At 44.0% G+C, this 12,386-nt stretch overlaps 1 protein-coding gene and 1 long non-coding RNA gene across 2 annotated transcripts in view; one reads left to right on the top strand and one right to left on the bottom strand.

The window, feature by feature from the left end:
* The window catches only part of LOC114877166, a 171,816-nt gene that overhangs the window by 127,688 nt on the left and 31,742 nt on the right, over window positions 1–12,386 (top strand). The window contains exons 4-7 of the mRNA XM_046290135.1: window positions 2,113–2,251; window positions 2,598–2,662; window positions 7,402–7,653; window positions 10,046–10,363. Coding sequence (XP_046146091.1) covers window positions 2,113–2,251; window positions 2,598–2,662; window positions 7,402–7,653; window positions 10,046–10,363 — 774 coding nt within the window. The remainder of the gene's footprint in view (window positions 1–2,112; window positions 2,252–2,597; window positions 2,663–7,401; window positions 7,654–10,045; window positions 10,364–12,386) is intronic.
* Window positions 1–12,386, bottom strand: part of LOC114877169 — a 67,003-nt gene that overhangs the window by 4,814 nt on the left and 49,803 nt on the right. The window contains exon 2 of the long non-coding RNA XR_006830538.1: window positions 4,132–4,357. This is a non-coding gene — a long non-coding RNA (uncharacterized LOC114877169). The remainder of the gene's footprint in view (window positions 1–4,131; window positions 4,358–12,386) is intronic.

The following is a 12,386-nucleotide window of genomic DNA, read 5'->3' on the forward strand; positions in this document are numbered from 1 at the left end:
ACCGAAACTGCACACTTTTCAAATCGAAAAGTTTCTTCATCCCTCTTTCCCGCTTCGCGATTCACCTTAATCTACCTCGCCACGAAACAGTTCCAACAAAAACAGAAAAAAGAAGCGGCTAGATTATTTCTCGACGCTGTCATCCCTTCTTCGAGAAGGAATTAAAAGCGCCAAGAAAAACGACGACCATTTATTTACGCGCGATCCTAAAGTCTTATCGTTAACAGCATCGCAAAAAGCAAAAAGAAAAAAAAAAAGAAAAAAGAAAGGGACAGAGATAGAAAATCCCGAAGAGATTCGATTTCGCGAAGAGAAACTGTGGTGTGGGTGGACCACCACCGCGAAACACTCGACCGTTTTTTCCTCTCTCCCTCTCTCTGGTTCCATTCCGTTGCCCTCGCGGCACCCCTTTGCCCTGGGGGTGAGATTCTCCATCGAGGCTGGCCCGTTGGTGCGAACTGTGATTACGGATTTCGAGTCTCGCCCGCGGATTTTACGAGCCCGCCGTGAATCGCACGACTCGCACCCCATCGTCGTCTACCCTCCGCCTGTCTCTCTTCTTCCCGAAGGGTGAAAGAGAAAAAGGGGGGACGCGCGAGAGGCATACGAACCGCATGGAAATAAATAAATGCCTGGGGGTGGTCGGTGTCGGTGAGATGGCTAGGAAGGGGTGAGAAGAGAGTGGCTGCTGGGGTGCCGCGCCGGTGGACTCGCTTCAGGGACCTACCACCTGCTATCGATTTCACCCTTGAAACTCAACCGTGCCGATTTTCTTCTTGCTTCGCAAGAATTGCTCGACATCTAATTCTTATGCGATACCTTAGTTTACTGTTAACCAACGATTTTTAAAAAAAGAAACGACTATTGAAATTCGTTTGCCGAGTGTTGTCAAAACTTTAGAAAATGACACGCGCCAATATCAGCATCCACCCCTGGAGATAAGCAACTCCAAGCACTCTTAAAACGTTTCGTTCGCGTTTTATTATTCTAACAGCCCCTCGGGCGAGAGCTTCTTCTCCAGATAAAACAACTTTTATTTTTTATTTCGCATTAAAAGTAGATTTATTCCATCGGTTGTGACCTGAAATTAAAAGCGAATTCATTGCGATTGGCACAATTAGGCGAATCAACAACAGAACACGATAGCTGTCTTTATTTACCGTGCTTTTACTTAAAGACCCGACTTGAAAACGTCGTTGCGGCGTTCGTGTAGTACGACCCCCTCGTGGAATAATATTTTTCCACCTCTTCGTCAACGCTTTCTACGATGAAATCTAATTAACCTCTAATTAGGGGCGGCGTACTTCCGCCGAACGACCCTTTCATTTATTTTACACGCTGCTTTTTTTCCTTTTCTTTTATTTATACCCCGAGCCAATTGTTGCGACGCTGCTTTTTTCTTCGCGAACAGAGCCAAAACGAAGAAAACGAGAGAGAAACGTTGCTCGATCCACTGGTTGATTTATTTATCAGCTGTCGAGACTTGTCTACATTTTGCGACACGTTGTTCAGACACGCGACGCGAGCTTCTACCAAGTTTCGTACTGCTAATCGGTTATCAAGGGTAGAACTGAAATTACCACGCGACGAAAAGTTGCGTTCGAGGATCGTTGCACAGAAATAGAACTCTCTATCGCGATTCAAGAACGACGTCTCTATTTTCCTTCTTCTACTATGATGGTATAATTTAGTTTCTAATTCTTTGTTTAAAGAATCCTTTTTTTTTTCTTTCTTTTTTGTAAATTCGAAATGGCCCTTCAGGTCGGCGAACCTGCAACGAGAGAAAGGAACGACGCACCAGGGACATCCCTGGCTTTCGATTATCGTCAATAACTCGGCTGGATGTGTATCCCTTCCGTGCTATGCCTGTAGTTCCCGGAAATTCGCTTCGCCCCTAGGATTATCCCGTCCGGAGAATTCCCATCACGACGCCATGGTTATGCGCCCTTCCTGCCTGTCGTTCAACCCTTATTTCTGCCCTGCCACCGTCCCTCTCGTTCCTCTATCTTCGACTTGCTTCGCGATTTCTCCAGAATTACTTTCTACTTCTCACCAAATATGTACTTTTATATTCAAACAGATTTCTTTACGATCGTCTTGTTTTTGTTTCAGAATGCACGTTTCCGTTGAAATGGGAAGGGACGTGGTTTCAGAGCGGTGTCAGACAACCGATCGTCATCTCCAGGAACGAACTGTCCAGCAAGGGCAGGTGTCTGCACAACGAGGGCGACAAATTTCTTTTAGTGGACCAGTAAGTTGACATCTTTTATTTATTTATAAGACGTGGAAATTATTTTTCTATTTTATCCGAGTAGAAAATCGCGTTAATTCGGTCAATAGTTGGACTCGATTTCACAGATTTCTAACACCTCGAGTCTCATTAAGGTTCTTCTCTGTTAATCTCAACCAATCCGTGTCGTCGTCGTCGTCTAACGAGCAACGAAACAGAGAACAATAAAAACGAGAGGGGAAAAAAGAAGGATAGAGAAAGAGAGAAGAAGAATCAAGCACAGGCGAAAGCATTCTAATTCCAGCAAACGATATCGAATGAAAGACCTGAATAAGATAAAAAAAGCCCTGTTTCTGTCCTGTTTCAGAAAATCCTGCTACCGTTGCGTCGTCATTCACGAGAAGCACTCGAACGTTCTCCAGTACAAAGAAAGTAAGTACAATATTTCTAAAGAACATTGAAAAGATGTCGTTTCTTCTTTATTTCGTCCCTTCTTCTTCCCCGTCTTGTCCTAACCATTCCTTTCTTCGGCCTCGTCTTCGGTCGACCCCCCTTAATAGCCGTTGTTTCCTACGAAATCGATAACGATTTCCCGTTGGCCCGTAGAAATCCATTCATTAATTAGAATGCCGATCGGTAATTAAAAGCTCGAAGATGACGAGAAGACCGAGGCCGAGAACGAGGCAGCCTAGCTGCCAGAATAATTCCCGACGAAGAACTTAACGACTTTCGTTCGTTGTGCAAACCTAAGGGGTGGAATGGGGGATGAGAGGAGAAGAAGGCCGAGACACGGAAACGATCGAAACAGGCAATGGTACTGCTAATTCCAGACGGGTACCGGGAACCTCGTTTACAGCGAAAAAGAAATCGAGAGCACTTTGCCGGATTCTAGCGTGCAATCAACCTCCTGCCTCGTTAATACACGGACAACAGAACGGATTGCGAACTTTCTGGGACGTGATAATGATTCCCCTCCCGGATATTTATCGAGCATCGTTATGCAGATCGCTGCGAAATTATTCCGCGACTTCTGTTTCGTAATAAGAAACCGCTACAGATTCTGCTTTGGAAATATTTTATCTTTCATTAACACGTTCTACGCTTTGATCGACACTTTCCTCGATCTTTGATTTTCGACACGCCTCTCCCAGCATATGCGTAACGTAAAACTGTATTCTGAAAATGCGCGCGTTTAACTGCATATAACTGAAAATTAAAAGTGCTTGTTAATTTACCGCGGAAAAGCTAAGACTGCTCGAGAGGCTTTTGATATCCGTTCTCATGTGAACGTGTCCTCGTTAGATTGAAGTGCACAAAGTTAGCGGAGAGCATCTGTTTACGTATTCAGAAAGCCAAAAACTGCATCCGCCCACCTGTATGTGGATTTTCATAAAAATCGTCGAATCTGTAAAAGTTTCGTCCGCTTTAAAACTAGCTCGTTCGAAGGACGCTTTTACCCTGCTAGAATCGTGCAACGAGGTTTCCTGATAATTCCATTCACTTCAGTGTAGCTCATAGACGATACATGCCTCTTTTTTTTTCTTCCTTCTTTTTTTTTTTTTTTTTTTTTTTTATTTTCAAACCCGCTAACGATACTTTGATCCTCCAACTGTGGTTGTAAGTGATGCGACTGACGGTGAGGGGAAACGAGCCAGCGGCAAAGAGGGTGGTAAATATGGATCCAGATAAAAAATGGGTTAGGTGCAGGCGAAAAGCGTGTGCACCACTCTGTACAGGCTCGTTCAAGTAAATTGATCGATGATGAATTTTTAACGGCGATTAATCAATATTTCTTCGTTACGGAACGTGTTACGATAGTTTATTTTATTTTTCCAAACATTTAGCTATCCCGGTAGAAGGGAGCTTTTTCATCGAGCAATTTTTCTTGCTTATATTCATACCTTCGTTGTATCGTGTTCGTTGAAATCGGTGGAGAGGTATCGAAGAAACGATGGAGCAATTAACTTTCATTCGACAGAAGTTAGTCCAATTCATCACGGTGTCGAAAGATTATGGATTTTCCCTTGCAACTTTTCTCATCGAGATTCATCACCTTTGATAGCTTCATTGCTTTCCCATCTATCTTAACAATCTCATTTCGATAACACTTTATCGCTCCGTTCGTATCTGTAACATAAGAACGCACAGACAAACCATTATTTCATATTAAAATAGAGGAAGAAAAGTGAAACGACCAGTAGAGAGATAAATGAAGCCACAGAGAGAGCAACAACGTCAGTCATATGGAGTTTGGCAGCAGAGCCAACTTGGGGAGGAACGAAGAGGGTGGATTTCGCGTACAGGGTGTTTCATAACACGTGATCCTACTTAATATTAATTCCAAGTTGTGATCGTTGCTGTGGTAACGATTTATGAAATTCTGGTTCGTTCGAGAAACGAGGATCGGAAGAACTTTAACGCGGCACGTATTTATACGAAATATTTCTTGTTGTTTTCGCGAAATTGATTGCATACGTTATGAAACAGTGTGTATATAGGCTGAAAAAGAGGGGCACCGACCTCTGGTACACAGCAGCCCTCTGCTGTCTAGCGTCCGCATTTTTCGACGATTTGTCAAAGTCCCTCGGGTCTCTCTTCTCCCACTCCTCCCTCTCCACCCTCTTCTTTTTTATCGGATTTTAATCTGCATAGTGTCACATCGCAGATACCATTCGCCTGCAGGGTACAGTTCGGACCGTCAACGCGCGGGGAAATGTGGGTCGTTTCTCTGGGAAACGGGTAGAAGAAGCGTGACAACGGATGTAGAAAAGTCTCGTCACGCTTCGGGCAACCGAACCAATGGAAAAACCACGGACTTTCTTCGTGACTCGTGATACATTCTGAAGGCTGATGTTTGCAATGAAATCCGATTCGTGGACCTAGTTCGTTATCGATCACTCGTTCATTTGTTCCCGCGGGAGATGTTTCTCTGCTTGAAAGCAACCGATTGTGCTGCGATCGTTTGGGAAATTGGGGCGGTTTTAAAATCTGTCAGAGGGGATTTCTATCTTTAGAGAAGTTCGTATGTTTGTTAACGCATTGTTAACTATGTTTCGAAAGAAAAAGAAAAGGAAAAGGAAAACGCATAAAATTTTTAAACTCTAATCCTTCTTCCTTGATGAAGATACTTGGCGCGAGTCGACCGCTGAGAAGAAGATTTTAACAAGCGGTCGTTGCGTCGGGGTGGTTCATCAAGAAGCTTAACAGGCGAAATTGCTGTCAGAACAGAAAGGGTGTTTTAAATTTAATTGGCTGACGGCGAGCGTGTTTATATCGCGGACAAGTTGATGTCCGTTCCAAAGCAGAACACGGAATTGCACTTTACACGCCCTTCGTTTCCACAATCGTAATACAGTGCGTCTCAAAATACTTGTACCTGATTGCAATCTGAGGTTTAGTTTGCGAATTGGATAGTCAACTTCCGGGGTGCGCTGAAAGTTCAATCTTCAATCATTTATAAATTATAAATCATTCAAAATCTGTCGAGTAATTTTTGAAGTTTTAATGTTCTATACAGGTACTTTTAATGATGCAAATTAATTACGTTAAGACGTTTCTTGAACGCGATTAGACGGAGTGAATTAATGGAAGGGAGGAAAAAGGGGGTCGATTCGAATGACGATGAAAATTTCAGAAGCTAGCGAGTTCATCGAAACGAAAGGGTGACACGAAGCCGGCATTCACGTGAAAATAAATAAATAAATGAGAGGACGAGTTGGGGAAAAACTTGGAAATAGAGGAAAGACACGACAATGCACTTTTTCCATTTCCACCCTTTGAAAATTACATCTGCCTACCTTCCTTCCAGCGTTCTCTTTTTTTCTCCCTCTCGACAACTCGTTGCTCCACGGTTTATTATTCGCCCAAATAAATATTCGTTTATTTAAATAATTTTTAGTACGTCACTTGGAAACACGAGATTCTTTAACTTCTCTGTTCAAAAGAGATCATACTGGAAGTATCTTCATTAAAATGAACGAAATTTACAATTTGTTGGAATAATTAAATTTTATAAAGTCAGCGAATCGTTGCGATAAACTTCATAGAAACATTTGATACGAGAGGTTGATGTTTCTCTCGAAGTCGTTGTAAACTGTAATAAAAACGATATATGAACGGATTTGAAGATAAATGTGACAAGATAGTGAAGGGAAAGGGCAGTAAAATAGTCGTTGACCGATTTAGTGGTTTTCAACCAGTAAAGTCGTTACCATTTTTTCGTTCGTTACTTTGAAACATTTGCCGGAACTGTCAATATTGTTTATGAAGTTAGAAATTAAACTTCCGTAGTCAAATTTATACGAAAAAAATAACAAACCGCAAACTTACTTTCTTTCAATCTAATACTGTTCACCCTGCGGAGTAATAAAAATTGGGTAGAAATCAATCGCATATTTCAATAATCTTCAATAACCAGCAGTAGAGGGGGCGGTAGAAAGGGTGGATAGGGAGAAAGCGGAAGAAAAACACGTCGATGGGCCGTCGAGTTTTCCCGGCTTGGTGGCAACACCTGTGCGTAGAAAAGTTGTTCCGAGGTCCCACTGCGAGTGTCTCGCCACTTTTCCAGCCGGCAAGAAAGAAATCGCGGAGAATATCCTCGGTTAAAGTTATTCCCGGCTATGAACTTCCTACTCAGAGAAAATTCGTCATCGTCTCCTCGCCCCACTACCTTCTTCGCCTTTCTTCCCTCTCACGACTTCCTGTCAAGCTTCCTCTATACGAGGGAAGAACTTATGGCTGTTCGACGGAAGTTAATGCGTCCCAACAACCACTCAAGGAAGTAGATTTTTTTTTTTTTTTTTCAGGAAAGGTGTCGCTCGAAATGATCGTTAAAATTTCTTTCAATTAAATTCTGTCTCTTTCTCTCTCAAAATTTCAGCTTATATAAAATAATAAATTATTATTATTATTATTTATACACGTCTTGAGTTGACAAATTTTCATCTGAACAGAGTACCGTAGAGTTTTAATCGTTCCTTTTATTCCTCGAATAACAAAATATGTATTATCTTTTACGATAAATGGAACGTAGCAGATTTATTCGTGTCGTTTTGAAAGTTTTATCGTTGTTGCCTGATGGTCCTACCTGCTACCTCATCCCTCGTCCACACCGGTAACGTCTCTGTGTTCATTTAAACGAATAACTAACGAGCATTCATTTATTGTTTCAGCTTACTGTCACGGCAAAAGCTCCCTCTCCTCCCTCTGCTCGTTCATCACCGGAGATGCTCTGCTATATTCCATGTTCCGGGAAGAGGCAACACCTGTGCCGTGCCCTTTTCGAGGTCCTATGACCTTTTCGTATAACCGAGGCCACGGAACCTGTTCTGTACCAGTCAGCAACGTCGACACCTGCACGGACGACAGCAGATTGCTCTTCAGATATCAAGCATGCCCTGACATAACTGCCTCGGAAAGTGCAGGTGAGCAAGAAAATTCGTGAATAAGAAAAATAAAAATAAAAATAAAAAGAAGGCTCCTACTATTTCAAAGGGTTGCCAAACTAATCCGCGCTTCAAACGAGCTCTCGTTCATCCTGTACGCTCAATTAATGGTGGTAAAGGAAGGTTAGGGATGGTGGCGCACGATTAGAAGCGATTTTCGTCCGTGCATTTCGTTAGTCGCGTCCCCGTACAAAGGGTGGTAAATCGGCAGCTCGATTTCCGGAGGGGTTAACGGACGTTTGCCATTAGACGCACATCCGATAAGGGATTTGCAGGGCTAACGATTTCTGCGGTGGAAAATTAAACGGAAGGACGTTGGCTGGTAAAAAGATAAATCAGCGCCACGTCGAACGTGTCACGTTTCTCTTATCGAGGCTGGGGCTCAACTCGAAGACCTCGAGATTAACGATTTCGTGTCGCGTTTCGTACGTAATGACTCGAAAACGATCTCGGCTTTAATGTCCTTTCCGCGTGGACCGAAGAAAGGCAAGAAAAACAGCGGACAATTTCGTCGGAAAGAATTATACCTGTCGTTAGATGAAGACAGCGTCGCTGAACAGACAAAGAAATGTGAACGTACAGTATTTACAAGCATTAAGCCTTTTACTGTCTACACTTCTTTTCTTCGATTTTGTAACTTTTATTTGCCCGTTTCGCGGTTTTTATGAGAATTCCGGCGACCCCTTTTACGGGAAAGATTGCGCTTAAAACGATTGCTTGAAAACACGTAAATATCATAAAAATCTTATTGGATTCCTCTACTTTCGAATATCGAACATATGATCATTTATGGAAGAAGTATAACGGGTGCGTTGCGCGGGGTTAAATTGTTCGACGACCTGAGAATCATCCCCTTTTGCTTCCTAACGAAGGTCTCCCAGCTCGCAAAACCGCCGCCTCGTTTCGCTCGATTTCGGCTTCGTTAAACTTCCGTCCCGTACCGAACGCACGATGAGTTTCGATCGGCTATGGCTATGGGATACCAAGGCGCGAACAGTTTCCCTTATTTTCCGAAGGGTTTCTCTCCCTTTTTGTAGCCGAACGAGAGCGCAATCTTAATGGACGAACGAATAAGAGAAGTTTCACGGTTCGCTGTCTTTTGCCGGCACTCGGCCAAAAAGTCTGCGATCTTGCTAGGAAATTCCGGCGATCCGACGCTTCGAGTCTCGCGAGACGACGCCACGGGCCGTTAAAGCCAAGGAATCGAAACGAAAGCCGGAAAACAGTTTGGATCTTTTTCTAGTAATCGTGGCGTCTGGTCGTGAAATGACGATACGCAAGATGTTTCGAAATTAAAATCGAGATACTTGAAATTTGAAGGAAAATTGGACGACCAGTGGGGAAAGAAACGACACGAAAACCTGAGATTTCCAGCAGTGGTTCTTTTAGATGACGCAAAGGCTAGCGATCCTTTGCGGAGGAGCATTGCCACGAAGAAACCGACAATTATCGGATCGGTGTGCCGGATGCACCTGAGAGGTCTAACCCTCGAAAGGGCAAAAGTAAAGAGAGCTCGATGTTATCGACGGACAACTTCTGTCCTGCTCCTTAAGCGTCGTCTACGAAGCTTTGCAGACAGGCACCAGCCAAGATCCCAAAGGCGCGTATCTAAATCACATCTCGCGCAAAAGTCGGCTACCTCTTTTTCCCTTCGTTTCTTTCTCTTCCTAACTGCACTCCTCTTTATCCTGCTTTTCCTTCCTACCGCGCCTCTTCCCCTTATTCTTCTTTTTCGATCCTCGATCCTTCGAGGCGAGAACGCCACGAGCAATTTGCGAGGATTCGAAGGAAAAAGCTCGTTCCCTCGCTCTTTTGCTCGTCACCCAGAGCAGATTCCAGCTTCGTTTTCCCCCCCCCCCCCCCCCTCGGGGTTCCCGCGTCGAATTTCATCCCGCTGATAGACGCGGGGATCGCGCGAAACGCGTCCTCTTTCCGCCTCTAACTACCTTCGCTGCTCGTTGACGATCCGAAGGATCCAAAGAGAGATCGATGGACGCTTTTCTTGCGGGTCTTGATTTGTCGTACTCGACACTTATCGTTAGACAGACGTAATGGCTGTTGAAATTTTATACCGAAAAAGGGATTACCGAGTTTGTCAACGTAAATCTCTGTACCGCGCCTATACTCGTCAATCATCTGCAACGGCAGCTCTAACGCGCCTCCTTGTCCAACTATTCACCCAAGTGAATTATAGGAATCCATTATAATTAGGGGACTGGGACACAAGGAGTCAGACACAGGCTCGACTTCCGTGTCCATTAGGCTACCATCGCCTTTCCGTCGTTTCTACTTCCAAGATAAACGATGCCATGGAAAAGTTCAAAGTTTGACGTCACATTCGAGTTACAATTTTTACCTTGATATGTTTCAGTGGAGGAGTTGGAATGCCTGGCCACCTGGAAGGAGGGCAGTAGCCGATACCTGGTCGGCCGTTTACATCACGGACACGCGTCGAGTAACGAAGATCGATACCGATGCTTCGTCTACGAGAAGGCAGGCCAGACAGTGCAGGGTAATCTGCACAGAGCTGCCATGGGCATGGGAGCCATGGATCACGATGTCGGTTTACAGAGCGGGCCGGTGCCCGAGGGCGCGGCCGAGATATACCGGGTGGCCCAGAGCGGAGATGCCACTTGCAACGGTCTCTTCAGCCCGATGGAGGGATCGCGAACCATGACTCTCATGAAAGGTAAGTGTAATTGATGCGTTCCCTCGACGAACCCAACAAGTTCCTCCAAACGATTCAATTAGAGCGATCAAATTTCCTACTCTTCTCTAGATATCTCCAAATTTTTCATTCAAATGACCGCTTTAAAAAAAGAGCGTTGGAGCGAAAATAAGGTCAGGCTGCGCGACGCTCGAGAATGGTGCAAGGAATCACGGTGTGAAAAATTCACCTGTCTCCCAGCGTCATTAATGGAACGTGTCAAAATGACGGTCCAAAGCGCGAACGAGGAATATTTACACGCTACTCCACTTTTCCTGTACACTTTTCTTTCCTTTTCCTCCCTCTTTCCACATCTATTTCTTTTTCTTTCGTAGTTTGCAAGCCCGTATCTTACCGCGTACAGTTTCTCACGGCAAACTTCGTTAACGGATTTCGCTTCACCGCATTTCCAGGATCTCCGTCGCTTTAGAAAGGTTGTCGCATTTAAATCAGTGAAAAACAGGTGATCCGTGTCGTTTCCTTTCAGAAAAACTTTTGAAAAACATTCCGATGTATAAATTCGTGAAAGATGAAATATCTTCTATGCGTTCTGAAAGGAAAATTGATTCGATAGCGATACATCATCGAACACAGCTTAGAGGGAGAAATTTCTGTAGGCGTTCGTTCGATTAACAGCCAACCATCATCCATGTAATTGGCTATTCGAGATGGGGTCTCGAAACGTTTCGAACGCTCCTCGACGTTCCAAGACATCCTCTGCTCCCTTCTCGTCGGTTTAAACCGCACGTTTCGAGCAGTTATGAAAACGCAGTCGAGTAATTTTCCCGTGGTATTGACTTTGCGGTAGAAGAGTCCAGGCTAATTGAACAAACTTTCGAGCCGGCTTGTGGGTGCAGTTTAAAGCCACTCTCAATAAGAGAGAAAGAAAAGAAACACAGCGGGGGGGAAGAGTAAGAAAGAATGAACAAGGATGGTCTCGAGGGAAACCTGCGAGTCAGAGAAAGAAAGGAAAAGATTTAATGTTATTCCATTTTCCTAGTTCTTGCTTCTCGACGTTGCTCTCTTCTCATTCCTACGTTTCTACAAGAAGGATCGAGATATTAACGAGGAGGATGCTTGTACCAGCTCCTCGTCGCAGGACCTCTCTATTTTCTCCGTTTTTCTTTTTTTCTTCTTCTTTTCTCGGTCGACAGTTTTTATCGCGTGTAGTCTACTCTCTTGCCTGATTCAACACCTTACTTATCCGTTTGCGAATGAAATGGATTAGCTTTTTATAAATTAACACGTTTCGCGAGGGGCGCCATGGATCGCGATGTACGATTCAAAGTGCAACGTGGCCAGCGGACAGAGGAAAGTTACAAAATGCAACTTTCCCGTCAGATTTTATCGGTATCGTTAAAATGCAGATTGCCAATACACGGGCTGGGATCGGGGAAAAATAACGACAGAGGACGGGGGTTGCAAAGGTACGTGCGAAATCGAAGAGAGAGAAAATCCTAAAGGCAAACAGAGAAGACGAGAGAAAGGGTGTACTGTTTGATACCACGAAAAGATAAAGGACGACAGCAAGTAAAACAAGCGAAATGCTATTCGATTTTTACGATCACGGAATTTGTATCTCGCTCGTCCGCCTCCTGGACTTGGAGATACGCTGAATTATTCCAATTCTTCCTTGGACCGTGCAACGATGCTTTTACGTGCCATAAAACTGGCCAAACTATTCTCTGTCAATCTTCCGTTTCTCCACCTTTCCATATGCAATTTCCTCTCTTTCCCTATTATTCCCCTACGTTTAATTCCCCTAATTGAAAATGATTAATCGAGTAATCATTCGAACGCGATCCTTACAACTCCATTCGTCTCTAAAACGATCTACAACGATGATTAAATAGAATGAAATCAACGTTCGCAATGGTCGGACCAACTGATTCATTCGCTTTTCAAGGAAACGAGCCATGAGATAGGAATAAAAACAAGCGTAATTTCAATCAGGGATTGCAAAGTCCATTGAAAAAGCGCAAGAGCAGTTTCGACTCTCGAAAGC

The sequence above is a fragment of the Osmia bicornis genome, chromosome 2, assembly GCF_907164935.1.
Source record: "Osmia bicornis bicornis chromosome 2, iOsmBic2.1, whole genome shotgun sequence".
Taxonomy (NCBI): domain Eukaryota; kingdom Metazoa; phylum Arthropoda; class Insecta; order Hymenoptera; family Megachilidae; genus Osmia; species Osmia bicornis.